The sequence below is a fragment of the Typopeltis vanoorti genome, chromosome 2, assembly GCF_054136105.1.
Source record: "Typopeltis vanoorti isolate ZY-2024b chromosome 2, IOZ_Tvanoo_1.0, whole genome shotgun sequence".
Taxonomy (NCBI): domain Eukaryota; kingdom Metazoa; phylum Arthropoda; class Arachnida; order Uropygi; family Thelyphonidae; genus Typopeltis; species Typopeltis vanoorti.
In genome coordinates this window covers 91,761,455-91,777,547 of record NC_143550.1, presented here as the reverse complement: position 1 = coordinate 91,777,547, position 16,093 = coordinate 91,761,455, and the positions used below count along the sequence as shown (strand labels likewise).

The 16,093-nt window shown below is 34.2% G+C and overlaps 1 protein-coding gene across 1 annotated transcript in view; it reads left to right on the top strand.

Annotated features, from left to right (window-relative positions):
• Window positions 1-16,093, top strand: part of Itpr (Inositol 1,4,5,-trisphosphate receptor) — a 1,112,489-nt gene that overhangs the window by 512,471 nt on the left and 583,925 nt on the right. The window contains exons 27-29 of the mRNA XM_090401920.1: window positions 4,382-4,407; window positions 7,434-7,437; window positions 13,112-13,149. Of these exons, the coding sequence (XP_090258046.1) occupies window positions 4,382-4,407; window positions 7,434-7,437; window positions 13,112-13,149 (68 nt within the window). The remainder of the gene's footprint in view (window positions 1-4,381; window positions 4,408-7,433; window positions 7,438-13,111; window positions 13,150-16,093) is intronic.

Below are 16,093 nucleotides of genomic sequence, written 5' to 3'. Positions count from 1 at the left end.
GTCCACCTTTGCTACAAGTTTCCAGGTGTTATACTACCTTACCCCCAGTCCTGAACATATTTTCATGCGCAAACTTTGTTTACTCACACTTGGATAAAGGATTAAACTAAATTTATTATATTCTAACCAAGTGAAAAATAAACTTTCACCATAACACCACATTGAACTAAGAGGATGGAACCATTTAAAAAACCTCTTATAGTATAAATAGATAGAATTTTATCTTCCCTGGTGAATATTGCCTAATGTGAGTGGTTTATAGCATCTAGCCAAAAATTTGGAATCTCCTAGAATGTTTCTTTCTAAATAAAAAAAAAAAATTGTCTGACTGAACAATAAAAATTTTTTCTGCAATACAATACAATATTCTAAAGCATCTGTATGTCATATTGCTGTTTTCAAATCCATGTTTTTTTTTCTAACTTTCCATAAATGATATTCTAATTGATTAATTATAAAAATCAGACTATCTTCCCATTGCTGACAGGTGGGGCATACTGCAAAAAAAATCAACCTGCTCTGTTATAAATAATGAAATACCCAACAAATTGAATGATCTCTTCCAAATACACAGGGCAAGAGGGCAGCTGTAGAATGTAGCTGCCCTCTTGCACTGCAATTCTACTATTTCCAAGTCACAGATTGAATCACTGATGTTAAAATACCTCCATTTGATGGTATTTTCTGGATGGTGATCATATGCAATTTTCAAAGCAAGATCCCTCCTGTTAGTGTATCCTTGCAATTTCAATGAGTTGTGAAACAAAGTACTGTTGTCACTTCTCAGCTGTGGAAGTTCGTGTCAAAGAAGGTTAAAGATTCTAACATTGTAGAAAGATTTCTTTCTATAATGCTAGAACATTGTAGTAGTCAGGAATAATCTCAGCTTTTGAACCTTTATAATCATTTACTCCAAATAGGGGGAGATGAAAATCCAGGTAGTTCTGGCTGGAAAAGATCTGCACATATGTGATTAGTCTGCAACATTTTATGGATCGAAAAATATCAGCTACTAAAAGAGGTGGATAGATATAGACCGGGGGGGGGGGGGATAGACAAAGAGATGAAGATCAGCTGCAAGATATGGAAAGACTAGTGAAGCTGGAACAGGCAAATGCTTAATCTTTGAAGAGAAGAAGAACTTCTTAGTATTGGCTAGACCAAAAATATTCCCCAGGTTTACTATATAATTTCTTTTCTTCATCTTCTGTAATGTCTGTATTATTTGTTATGTACAGTTGAGTAGGGAAGATTATGGTTTTACATAGTATAGCTTTAGAAGAAAACAAAATTTGTCCAATTTTTCTGTCTTCTAAGGTTTCAATGTTTTTGTATATAAGTTTCTGAACTGGAAATATTGGGTAATTGAAGAAGGGAATTCCAAGTATAGTGAGAGGTTCTTCCTTAGGGGTTAGTCCAAAGGGAATGCTTCCAAGATCCCACTTTCCAAACACTTTTAATTTTGTCTTGTCAACATTAGCAGTTCCACTGATTTTCTGAATTTTTCCAAAATACCAATGATGTATATGGAATCATTATCCCTCAAAGTACCTGCTACTTCATCAGCTAATATCTTATTTTGCTTCATAGTTGAGGAAACTGTTATCCTTCATGCAGCACATGTATTACAGACTTCCTGCAAGAAAGTTCAAGAACCAATGCAAATAGCAGTCGACTATGATAGCACCTTTGCTTGACTCCTTTTCGAATTTTGACTGGATCTGATAGAAAACTCAAATAGAAATCCTAAACAGAAATTTACTGTGATGGAAGATGATAGTCTTTTTTCCAATTGATTCTATGAACTATATCTAAAGCATGGTCCATAAGGCCCAATTGACTGTAGTCATGACTGCAGATTTATTTTGTGAGTTCTTTCAAGTGGATGTTGGTTGATATTACTGTCTGTCCATAGTAGGTTAACTTGCAGGAACATGGCAATTTATATATTCCAGGCACAGAAAGAGAAGGGAGTTGAACTTTAGTAGAATATATGAGAATAGCAAGCTTTCTGTGGGGAATGAAAGCCATGTATTTCTTTAAGATCTTAAAAAATACAATCAGTAAATTTAGAAGGAAAGACTTTTTTAGAATCTGCAGCTGTTCTCAAAAATCAATCTAAATAAATATCGCTACATTAAACCTGCCAAAATATGGGAAACTAATGCTTTGAGATCCCAGTTTACATCCTAGGTTGCCAACAGGTGTCCACATAGGGTTCCCCACCTAGTTAGGAATCTAATCTTTTGTCCATGTGTTTCACTTAGTTTTGTTTTACCTTTCTGTCTGTCTCTCTCTCTCTCTCTCTGTGAGTGAGAGTCAGTCAGTCAGTCACAAGTCTCATATCTTATTCCTTGATGATGTCTCAGTGAGAAATGAAATATTGTTGGAAGAATTAAATAACAGTGTTAATCCTTTCTTAGTGCTGTTTCTGACATAAGATGTATTGTTGTTATTATTATTATTTGTGGTAATCTTCAGGGGGTCCAAAAAACTCATTTAAGGAGACCACTTGCTAACCATAATTCACATAATACTTATCATACTCTTCCTTAAACTTATTCCCTGACAAAGCACTCATCAGTGCCTCATTCTACTCATTCACTTCTCCCAGAGGAAAATCCATTCTCCATATCCTTACTTACCACTATCACACAACTTCTGGGAATGATCTCTTATTATGTACCAAAGCATTTTCTTTGTATTCATTCACACAAGTATACCCATTACTGCTTCATTCATTCCAAGATGAAAAATCATCTCTCCCATATCCTTACTAACCACTCTTACATAACTTCTGGAAATGATCCCTTGTTCATTCTACCTGTTGTTGTGTATTGAAACATTTTTTCTATATTTGTCTTATAAAACTCCTTTAATAACTTAGTTTTTGCGCTTCAACTAAATTTTTTAACTTTCATTTGTCCTCAGAGGAAGCATTCTACAGAGTTGTCACCTACGACTTCATCTTCACTCCAAGAAATCCATGCAACAAATCTGTTCTCAGTGGTCCCCAGATGTGGCTGATCCACACCTTGCAAAGAGGAATAATAACATTTGTATCTCTGCTTGTCAGTGTGCTTTTTAACATCCAAGTTATCCTTTGAGCTGTTTTGCTGCACAGAATCTTTCTTTAAAAAAGGGGAAAAAAAACTTTTTTTAGAGGATTATGATGTTATTCTGCTCTGTGCCTAGTTGGTGATAGCATGCTGAAGAAAAAAAAAAATTGTCTGATTCTAGTTACATAATGTAATTTTAGTGCTCCCAGCATAAACAGATGACTTTCTTATTTGTCCCAAGAGAGATCAGAAGTTATCTTCAGGAGAATTCAGGAAAGATAACTTCACACAGGGCATAAATAGACTTGTAGGTTTTAAGAGTGTAGAAGTCGTTTTGATATACTTTGGACATATGCAATAGAAACTGAACTCCTTTGTAAAATTTCTTCAGAGGAACAAAAAGTGTGAGCACAGTGATTTATGGGTTTGATTGTTCTTTTGGATAGCATGGTAACATTATATCTTCCTGCATTACTTTTCCTAATGTAGAAAAAGAACTGAAGATTTAGATATGAAAGACAATTATGAGATTCTAATTCATATAAACTGAATTATCTGATGGATGGATTTACTTGTAGAAAGTGTTTTCCTTTGGTTACAAATTAAATTAAAAATGCCAAGTCATGTAAAATATTATGTATTAGTAGAATTTTTGCCTGAGTACCACAGGCATCTTCAGTACATGCAAAAAGCTAACTAAACAATAACTGACAATTCTAAAAGGCATCACCTAAGTAGCTAATGTAAGATAACTAAAAAAGGTCATTAAATTTCCTAACTTATTTAAAAAAAAAATAGATAAATAAATTATATATATACAATTTAAAAAGTTGGAAAAGATTAGCTGATTTAAAAAGTACTATCTCCCACAAAGGGGATAAACATAGACCATTGGGGTTTAAATTAGGAGAGTGAAGTAAAGTTTCACATGTTTCTTTATAAATAAAGCCATTCCATGAGGAACCTACTTTTGTGAAGGACTCTTGTCCCAATGAACTCTGTCTAGTGTTGATAGCATGCTCTGCAAGTCCAGACTGTTCAGGTTCAAGGTATTGAATATAAGACATGTTCTTCTAGCCGAATAAAAGAAGATCTCCCTGTTTGTCTGAAATAAGGTAACCCACAAGAGCAAGGAATCTGGTAGATACCTGGATAACTAAGATGTGGAAGCTTGTCCTTTGGAGGTGTGAGAAAGGTGGAGATTTTTTTGATTGGTCAAAAGGCAACAAAAATATTTAGTGGTTTTAAAACTTTTGCTATACACTCACTAATGCCTTGCACATAAGAGATAGGAATACACATTATTTCTTCTCTATTTGAAGAGGAAGCTATATCAAAACCACTCAAAGTTCTTTTGATGAAGGAATTCTTATATCCATTAGATAAAAAAGAGGAAATTATATACTGCAATTCTCTCTGTAATAGTTCATCTGACGAACAAAAGGAGTGAGCCTGATGAACCAGTGTTTTTATAGTTCCCACCTTTTTACTGGGATGATGATGAGATTCAGCATGGATATAATGGTCTGTATGAGTCTTCTTCCTATACACTGAAAAATGTAGGTTACCATCTGGTTGGTGAAGAATTAAAAGATCTAAAAAAGCTAATTTCTTATTTACTTCTACTTCTAGGGCGAACTGGATACTTGGATGAAGTGCATTTAATTTAGAGAGAAATTGTCGTAATTCTTCAGAAGAGTCATTCCAGATAACAAAAATGTCATCTACATATCTGAACCAATGAGTAGGTCTAGGTGGAATGTTGTCAAAAATACGTTGTTCAAAGTGCACCATAAAGAAGTTGGCAATAGTGGGAGAAATAGGATTGCCCATTGCTGTTCCTTTGATTTGTTGATATAACTTGTTTTTAAAGGCAAAATAACCAGAATGTATTACAAAATGAAATATTTTGTTCTTCAGAAAAACTATTATAGAAAGAATTGCAGTATATTATTTTCTTTTTTTTATCTAATGGATATAAGAATTCCTTCATCAAAAGAGCTTTGAGTAGTTCTGATATATCTTCCTCTTCAAATACAGAAGAAATAACGTGTATTCCTATCTCTTATGTGCGAGGCATTAGTGAATGCATACCAAAAGTTTTAAATCCACTAAATATTTTTATTGCCTTTTGACCAATCAGAAAAAATCTCCACCTTTCTCATGCCTCCAAAGGACAAGCTTCCACATGTCAGTTATTCAGGTGGCTTCCAGATTCCTTGCTCTTGTGGGTTATCTTATTTCAGACAAACAGGAAGATCTGCTTTTATTCAGCTAGAAGAACGCATCTTATATTCAATACCTTGAACCTGAACAGTCTGGACTTGCAGAGCATGCTATCAACACTAGACATAAAGTTCATTGGGACAAGAGTCCTTCACAAAAGTAGGTTCCTCATAGAATGGCTTTATAAAGAAACATATGAAACTTTACTTCACTCTCCTAACTTAAACTCCGATGGTCTATGTCAGTGGTGTTCAACCTTTTTTACTGCGCGAGCTACTTTTCTATAAAAAGTTATTCGGTGATCTACTCTCTTATATAGATCACGTTCCCCCAACCTGATATCTGATTACGCACAAATAAACAACTAAAAACAAATACACAACTAAAAACTTTATTTGTGTATTTAAAAATTTATTTGTGTATTTAAAAATTTATTTGGGGTGCTTAAGGGTCAAAGCTGTATAACTGAGAGGAGACCTCCACATAGCCTTTAAAGGAATGCGGAGAACCGACCAGGGCTTCTGACCTAATGTCCAATCCTCACCTTCTCGTGGTGCACCCTGTTGGGTATCTACTTTGATACTGAACGAACGAGGATGGGCTGGCAATTTGGGATTTAGCCGACCAAATTGTATTCTTATTGGTTAAACCAAAATAAAAAATGATGGTACAACATGACAAAATTTCATGCCGGCTGGGGCGTCGCTCGGTTAAACAAGGCCCCCGTTGTTTTCGCCAGGGAACCAGGGCGAACAGCGAAAAGTCAGCTACTGGAACAAATCTGAAAACAAACCCCAAATCAACATCAGAGTTAAAGATAGGTACTATCAACGTAAGAAGCCTGAATGGCAAAGAAATGGAGCTAGCTGAGGAATTTGATAAGTACCAGATCAACATAATAGGGGTGACTGAAACAAAAAAGACCAAAACTGGTGAGATCTTTCTGAGCAATAAATACAAAATGTTATATTCAGGCAATGACAATCAAGGAAAAGAAGGAGTAGCCATAGTATTCAACACAAAATACGAGGCTAATCTTCTTGAATGGCAGTCAGTCTCAAGTAGAGTAATGTGGGCAAATATGAGAATGGGAAACTGGACAATGAGACTTATTTGTGCCTATGGTCCCACAGAAGGTTCTACTAAGGTAGAAGTGGAGGAATTTTTTGAGACTTTAGAAAAAGCAACTGACACAATGAAAAAGGAAAAGTTGGTCCTTGTTGGGGATCTAAATAGTAGAGTAGGAAATGATTGTGAGACATACAAAAATATTTTGGGAAAATTTGGAGAAAAGAGCAAAGCTAATAATAATGGCAAATATCTGTTGGATTTCTGCTCAGGACATGGACTGGTTATTACTAACACCATGTTCCAACATAAAAATGTGCACAAATTCACATGGAGAGAAGAGGCTAGGAATAAGAAAAGTCTCATTGACTATGTTATTGTTGATAGTGATGTTTTCTCCCTGGTGCAGGACACCAGAGTGTACAGAGGATTTGAAATTGGAAGTGATCACTATTTAGTCTTGAGCAGGATAAAATTGAATTTCATATTGAAAAGAATAACATGTAAGAAAGTTTTAAAGCGAATAAAAGTTGAGCATCTCTCAGATGTGAACTGTAGACTAAAATATAGAAATATTATTGAAAAGAAAATGAAAGAGTTTGAGAACAGGAATCAAACCTTGGAGATTCAGTGGCAAACTCTGAAGGAAACATTGATTGATTCTGCCAGAGAGGCATGTGGTGAGGTTGTGTGCAAGGATAAAAAAATCAGAACTCCCTGGTGGACACAGGAAGTTAAAGAGGCAGTGAAGGAAAAGAAGAAAGCATACCAAAAGTTCCTGGCAAATAAGTCAGCTTTTACTCTTACAGAATATAGAGACACATGTAAGAAAGCTAAACAGTGTGTAAAACTAGCTAAACAAAAGTCATGGGAGGACTTTGGCAAGAATATAGAAAATAAATATCAAGAAGGTGGCAAAATATTCTGGAGGTTGTTGAAGAAGCTTAGGAATGGAGGAAAGAGTGCTGTAAAAGGAATTAGAGATGATAAAGGTGAAATGAAAACAGGAGAAAAAGATATCCTTGAAGTATGGAGTAATTACTTTGAAAAACTGCTAAATGAAACAAGCAGTGATGACAGCACAGTGATAAAAAACACTGACCAGGCATGCAGTCAGGAATACATATCCATACTTGAAGTAGAAAAAGCCATCAAAGGCTTGAAATGTGGAAAGGCAGCAGGAGTAGATGATATTCGACCAGAAATGCTGAAGTATGGTGGTATAAGAGTCTTACAGTGGCTGCACTGCATAGTTCAGAAAGCCTGGACAGAGGGACGAATTCCCGATGATTGGAGTAGAGCTCTCATAGTACCCATATATAAAAAGGGAAATAAAACTGAATGTGAGAATTACAGAGATATTTCCCTACTGAGTGTTCCTGGCAAGATCTATGCAAGTATACTTGAGAAACGGTTGAGAAGAATTGTGGAAGAAAAGCTTGGTGAAGAACAAGCTGGATTCAGGCCAAATAGAGGCTGTCAGGATCAGATCTTCACTTTACGACAAATAGTCGAGAAAGCATGGGAATATAACAAAGATCTGTATTTAAGTTTTGTCGATTTGGAAAAGGCATATGACAAGGTGCCAAGAGAGAAGCTATTCAATACGCTGCAGTTATATGGTGTCAATGGGGCATTATATCAAGCAATACTTAGTCTTTATTTGAGTTGTGAGTCAGCAGTTAGAATTGAAGGAATTACAGGAAGATGGTTTAATGTTAAATCTGGTGTGAGACAAGGATGTACATTATCCCCTCTGTTATTCATTATCTATATGGATCACATTATGAAGGAATGTGGTATTAAACCTGATATCAAAATTGGAGATGTTAATGTCAGCTCTTTGCTTTATGCGGATGATGTTATACTTCTAAATAAATCCGCTACAAGTCTGCAAGATTCTCTGACTAAATTGAATAGCTGTTGTAATAGATATGGTATGAAGGTCAGCAATAAAAAGACAAAGACAATGAAAATAGGCAGAATCATTGAAAATGTCAACTGTGTTGTGAATGGAGAACCTGTGGAACAAGTAAAACATTTCAGCTACTTAGGCACAATTTTTACTGAAGATGGTAAACTAAATATAGAAATAGACAACAGAATCAGCAAAGCTGGTATCGTGGGAAGTCAATTGAATAAATTCATATGGAATAAGAAAGAAATTAGTCGGAACACTAAATTAGCTGTATACAAGACTGTGTTCAAACCAATTTTAACTTATGGATCTGAGAGCTGGGTCAGAAGTAAAACACTTGACCAAAGACTAGAGACCGCAGATATGAGAGTCCTGAGAAAGATTAGAGGCATGAACAGATGGCATCAATGGCAATATCATATTAAAAATGAGGATATTAGGAAAGAACTTGACATTGTCAGCATCCAGGAATGTGTTAGCAGAGCTAATCTCAGATGGTATGGTCACTTAAATAGAATGGGAGAGGAAAGATTAGCAAAACAAGTGTTCTCTGCCAGGTTGGCAGGAAAACGACCTAGAGGAAGACCAAGATATAGGTGGATTGATACGGTACAAAGTGCCTTAGACGATAGAAATATAAGATCTGATAATGCTGGAGTCTTGACAAGTAACAGACTGATTTGGAGGAAAATTGTAGATAGGAAGTTAGTAATGATGTAATTTTTTCATGTAGTACTGTCATATCCTGTACACCCCTTGAGGGTACATGGCAGGAATTTGATGATGATGATGATGATGATGAAAAATTTATTTATCACTTTTAATTATTTTAATACAACAAAAAAATATATATATATTGAAATAAAATATTTATTTCTCTATTTTGGAAAACCAAAGTTAGAAAAAACAACAGATTGATTACAAACTCACAAGTTACAGGAAATGCTGGTTGATTAAAGAAAAAAAGAGAATGTGAAATTTTGCATTGTTTGGACCTTACAATATTTTCATAGTCAAGTTGATATGAAGAAGTGGCCAATTGCACACAATCATCCAAATGATCATTTGTAATTTGGTTTCTTAATTGATTTTTTATGACGGTCATATTTGAAAAAATGGATTCTGACAAGTGTGTCGATCCGAAACGCAACAGAATTTTTCGCGCAGTATCAGTTAATATTGGGAATTTTTCATGTGCATACTTCCACATGACTTCATTGTTTATTGATTTTAAATGTAAACTATTCTGAATGTTTATTATCTCAAGTTCTACTTCAGCTTGGTTTATACCAAACAGCCTACTAATTTTATTTGAAATTTCTGTGATGTTCAAGTTTTCTTGAAATGAATTATTGATAAAAGATACAATCATTTCAGTTTTATTAAAATCTCTAAATCTTGAATTTATTTCTTCCTCAATTAATTTTATTTCACGAATAAATTCTTTTAAATCATAGCAATGCATTTCTCGATTTTGTTGAAAAAATTTTAATAAATATGGGAGATGTCTAAATTCGCAGTCATTTATATTTTTCTTTAATAAAAGTAAGTATTGTTGGAAAGTTTTTATTGAACTTAACATGTCAATTAAATTTTTATCTCTACCTTGTAACTCTAAATTTAAATTGCTTAATTTCGTACAGAAATCCACTAAAAATGATAAGTGTAACAACCACCTTTTATCACTGAATTGTGGATAAATATCTCCTTTTTCATCAAGAAAAATTTTTATATTATTAATTAATACAAGAAATCTTTCTAAAAATTGACTTCTGCTGAGCCAGCGAACATTATTGTACAACAGAAGTTCCCTATCATCATCTGCCTGTAATTTAAATAATCGTTGTTGCAGGACTTTTCCTCGAACAGAATGTACAATTTGAAATTTAATATCCAAAACATCTTTTGTGTTTAGTCTTTTACTACACAGTACTTGTTGGTGATTAATGCAGTGGTAAGTTAAAAAATCTGGATATTTGTCATCGTTTTTACATAATGAAATGAAGCCTGATTTATTACCTATCATTGCAGGTGCACCATCAGTAATAATAGACACAAGTTTAAAAAGCAGAAGTTTGTGTTGTTTCACAAATTCATCAAATGCTGAAAAAATGTCTTCTTCCCTAATCCTTCCCAATGATGGTATAATTTTCAAAAGTTCTTCTTTACTTGAATAATCTTGAAATACGATGCGAATAAATACCATTAACCGAGCAATATCTGAAGTCGTTTGATTCATCAAATTGTAATGAAAACGTAACACACTGGTGAATGTCTGACATTAACCTGGCCTGGAAACTTTTCTCCGGCAATTGGAACTCTTCCTTTCGGCAATTTGAAACCTTGTCCACAGCCTAGAAGTAGTCTCTCTCTAGCGACGTCTCAAACCAAGAAGCTCCTTTCTGGAAGTGGGAAACTCCTCTCAAGCAACATGGATCCGGGCAGTCTCTCTGACGGCAACTCTGGACCAGGCGGGATCCTTCTGCTTGCTTTGGTCCCTTTTTTTAGGCCTCCTCTGAGACCTCGCATGAAGTTTGGCAATCCCCAAAGAATCGGTATGAGTCTTTCATCTTAAGTTTCAAGTTCGGCACGCCTTTTGTTCTCCACTGCTTTCTTTTGATTGTAAATTACCGGCCATCGGAAAGTTGTTTGAACTCTTTCTGACTGACTTCGGAGATGTTTACACTTAGAGCCTGCAAGCCTTTCTCATACATACGTTTCAGTAACAATCTTTCTAATGCCGCAATTACAGCTTCGGCAACAAAAACATTGCCTTTATTTTTAACACCCTAACATATTCTTATTAAAGCAGTATATACAATTAGCTTCAAAAGAGTTTACAAAAACATCTAATACAAACTATACCGAGACAAACAAAGTTTATTTTTTTACAATTTTCACATGGGACTTAACCTAAGTAAAAAATTGATGTAATGTACTTTGGAACATTTAATATTCAAGCTGCAATCGAGTTTTTACATTTTGCTTATAATCGTATATTCACTCGGCTCGCTGTTTGACTTACACTGATCCAAATTAATTCATTTACCCGGACTTATAAGAAATTCTTATGAAAATAAATAAATAATAGCAATACACTTAAAGCAAATTAAAAATAATACAAAATAATGATAAATAAAATATTATGTTTTCAGTTTTAATTAAATTTGTAAGGAAGGAGGAATACACATGAGATCAACCAAAAATCGTTCCGCAATCAACGGGTTGAACACCCCTGGTCTATGTCTATCCCCCCCCCTTTGTGGGAAATAGTACTTTTTAAATCAGCTAATCTTTCCTAACTTTTTTTAATTGTATATATATATATATATATATATATATATGTATGTGTGTGTGTGTATTATTTATTTATTTATCTATTTTTTTAATGAGTTAGGAAATTTAATGACCTTTTTTAGTTATCTTACATTAGCTACTTAGGTGGTGCCTTTTGGAATTGTCAGTTATTGTTTAATTAGCTTTTTATGTGTACTGAAGATGCCTGTGATACTCAGGGGAAAATTCTACTAATAAATAATATTTTACTTGAGTTAATTCCATTATTATCATTTTAATTAATATGTCTATTCATGGTATTTCCTTACTGAAACAAATTATATTCTTGTTTAATCCTTTATCTAAGTGTAAGTAAAGGAAGTTTGTGCGTGATGTTTCCTCACAACTAGGTTACTTGTATATAGAGACCAATGAGGTCACATGCAAACTTTGTAAAAAAAAAAAAAAAACTTTCCACAACTAGTTCTAATTGAGAGTATTTTAATAATAAAGTGTTACATCTTTTTTGGTACTTATATCTAGCTTTTGTATTAATTCAACCTTGGTATCTCTTCTGGGTCTTGCTTCCACTAATTGCATTTTAATGATGCTTGTCTTTTGGGCTTGATTCCAGGGTGTAAAGTGGGCCTATCAAAACTTTTGTTTACGAAGCAAATGCCTTAAGCTATAGTGATGCCCTTTTTGGGAAAAAAATTTCAACCTATTATATCTACCTTTCTCTCTCCCAGTATCTGCAACTTCCAAACCAATGCAAGTGTAATTATCTTCCAATTACAAAGAAGATAATAAACAGTTATGACACTCTCCTTCAGCAGGTATTCTCCAATCTGTGTGTACAAAGTATATCAGAAAAATTAGCCAGGTCAACTTTTGGTTGATTTGAATGATATCTTCTTCCTTCCTGCACTCACATATAGATCAGGTTGATTTACAAGTCCATGCAGAAGTTGATCACATTCCATTTTCTTATGCTCTATGTAATTAAAGCCAAGCATCAAGATTAGAATTTGTAAACTTTAAGGTCATTCCAGTTATAGGAACTTAAACCACTTTGTTGAAGAACAACTGTATGAAGAAATTCTAAAGCTCTGCTGCATAAATAATATTTCAATATTAATTTTAGTCTTGAACTCTCTTGGTTCTGTGATATAATCCCATAAAATGTCCCATACAGTTACTCATTTTTTAGAATATATATATATATAGCTATTCTGTTCTTATTCCCATTGGAATCTACTGATAGTTCTAAGCTATCTTCCAGTAAGCTACTAACACACATGGCAGATAATCACTGTTGTAACATTTATACTCATTGCCTTTATACTAGAACAGAGGATAGCCAGAAACGCAGTTAAAGTTTTTTCTCTGAAGAAGAAAATAAATATTACATATTTTTAGTAGTGTAATAATTTGTAATATGTTTAGCATAATTCGCTGACCTTTATTATTATATTTTAATTCTTAATTATTGCTTTGTTTCAGGATTTAGGACCAGCTGCAAGTGAAGGTTCAGCAATAGATCTAGACATTGGGCCACCTATAGATCCTACACAAAGTAAAAATTATAAAACTATCCAACAGGTGAAAAATTTATTGCTGAACTATTTAAATCATGATTATTAAATAAAAAAAAAAAAAAAAACTGTCAGATTAATATTTTAATGACTGTTCCATACTGCTCTCTCTCTCTCTTCATCTAAGAAAAAAAATTCTAGTATAATTTGAGTTGCCTCTGTTTAGCTTAACAGAATTTCATATTGTGTGAGTCAAAAGTATTCAGAATTTTCTGGTCGCTGCTCTCATGGATGTACTAAATATGACAGTTTAGCATATTTAATATTTCGTGACTAGTTTTGATCTTCATTTTTAATATGGTTTTATCTCTAAGATTATTTGTTCAAACTTTTTTTCGAAGAACACGGACTTGTATGTTGTCTATTCTTAGATTAAGTGTTTTCTTTGTAACCAAGTTCTTCAATCCATATATTTAAAATTGGTTTGAACACTTGTCTTGTATGCTGCTAGTATAATCTTTCAATTGGATTTCCATAATTCCAGCTATACTTATTCTGTTATCTATCTGCCTATTTAATTGTCCATCACTTTACTGAACAGTGTATCTAAACAGTTAAAGTGCGTAGCTTATTCTATAGGCTTACTACTGAAAATGGTTTCTTACTTCTACACTGACTTGTAGAAGTAAGAATTGATTTTTGGACTGTTGTGCTCAGATATAATGTAACAATATGCATTACTTAGAAAGAAGTCAATGGAGACCACCATGAGCAAGGTGCATTGTTGCAAGTAATGAGTCACGTTTTTATAGCCAGTATAAATTGGAGGAATATGATGCTCCAAAGTCATTGCAACTGTGTCTGGGTGGAATGGCTGTGAGAAGGGAACTGATGGAGTTTGAAAGAGATGTTGTGATAGGATGTCATTGCAGGCCTACTTGTTCAGCAAATTGTTGACAAATTGGGTCATCTCACCTTATTTTAATAACTTTTCTCTTGTCTCACTTCTTCACATCCTGGAATTTCAATTCCTAGTGTTTGCACCCATGGAGAAATTGTTATCGTTATCTTGAGGGGGGGGGGGCTCTTACTTAAGAGAAGGTAAATTATACTTGCCAAGAAATTATATTCTTGAAAGAGTGCTGTGCATTATGTGATACTAAGAAAATTAATGTAAAGTCATCAGCCAATATGTACAAATAACCTAGTCATGAAGATACTTCACTCCTAAAACTTTGTTTACTTGCACTTGGACAAAGGATCAATTAAGAATCTAATTTCTTGACAAGTATAACTTGCTTTCTTACCAAGTGAAAATCTCTCTACAACTTTTTCTGATCCTGAGTATTTTTATAATAAGGTGACACAACTTTTTGTTACTTATGTATCAAAAATATGACTTCTGCATTTTCAACCTTGGCATCTTCAAACCCCATTGCTCAAACCAAATCCAGCAAAGCTACAATCATATCAGCCACTGTAGGCAAAATGTTAATTGAGTTTTACAAAACAAACCTTAACAAGGATTCTGCAAACAGATTTGTGAGATATGTAAGTATGAGAGATTTATGAAAAATACAAACAATCCTTTGCCTGTCCCATGTGGGCTATGGACTACTAGTAAGTTACTTTTATTTTTAATAAAAACTCTCTTCAGCATGGTTTTTGAAACAGTTGTCCCAAGATATTTGTTTGGTTGTAGATCATAATGGACTTGCAATATTACTGACCCTTCAGCTAGACGTTTTAGGCGTCTGGCAGTGGATTTAAAAAGCTTCCTTGCTCAGTATGGTTTTGGAATGTCTGTATTGTGTAGGGTCATGCTCAATGTAGTCTGTGTGGCAAATTAATGGGTTAGAGTGGATGGCAGCATTTGCATATGTTTGCAGTTTCTTTGCAAATCTGACAAAGGAATAAAGGTCCACAGGTCCAATCAATCATCATAACCAGATCAGTTAACCTTGGTATCTTCCTGGGTCTGGCTCCCACTGGTGAGATGTCCATAAAGGTCAAAGCTGGTTTGGATAGTAACCCTCCCTTAATGCTTAGCATTTTGCACTTCTGAAAGGAAGTGTGCTTTGCATTATGATATACTAAGGCAATTGATGTGAATTCATCAGCCTCTATATACAAGTAGTCTAGTCATAAAGATACTTCAGGTGAAACTTCATTTGTTTACACTTGGACACAAGATTCAACACAAGAATATAATTTCTTGGCAAGTATGACTTCATTCCTATTCATCATTTTGCTGATTACAGTACACTCCATTCCTCTTCTTCATTTGACAAACTTTATTGTGCTCAATTTTGTTGCTATTGTTCTTTGGGGGTAAGAATACTCTTCTGAATTCCATACTACTAAAATACAGTCCTGTATAATTTTTTGCAAGAAAGATCTCATATCATCTCCCTTTTGTAATATTCATATCTCCAAACACAATTGGATTTTGCTTCTTAGACTGATCTACATCTCCTGCCTTTCCTAGTACTGGCATATTTCAGCCATAGCTTTGGCACCCACCAAAACACTAACTTTACTTTTCTTCTCAAGAGACTTTTTCTACGCTCTATAACGCTGTATAAATCCAAATTGACCCAACCATGGAATACTGTTCATGCTATTCAGAGATTCGTTCTATCCACATGATATCTATCGTACCCCTCCGTCAATCCATTAAAAGATAAAGCACTCAGTGATAATGATAATATCATCTGTTCCAAGCAACTTATACTATGTAGATTATTGAGGATTTTTCCTGTTTTCTGAAAAATGATCTGAGTGAGCATGTGATGGAGTATTTTTGGTATAGTGAGAGATGATTTTCCCTAATTAAACAATCTTTACAAAAGTGAGCTTCAATTGAATGTCACTATGTGGTACTATAAGTGTGAGAGAGAGAGAGGCTAGTACAACACCCAGTAACCTTAGCAAAGGACTAAGAGACTTGATTGCCATTTAGTCTGTGAATAAGTTTTTTTTCTTCTTTTTCATTTGGCCCTTTCACACTA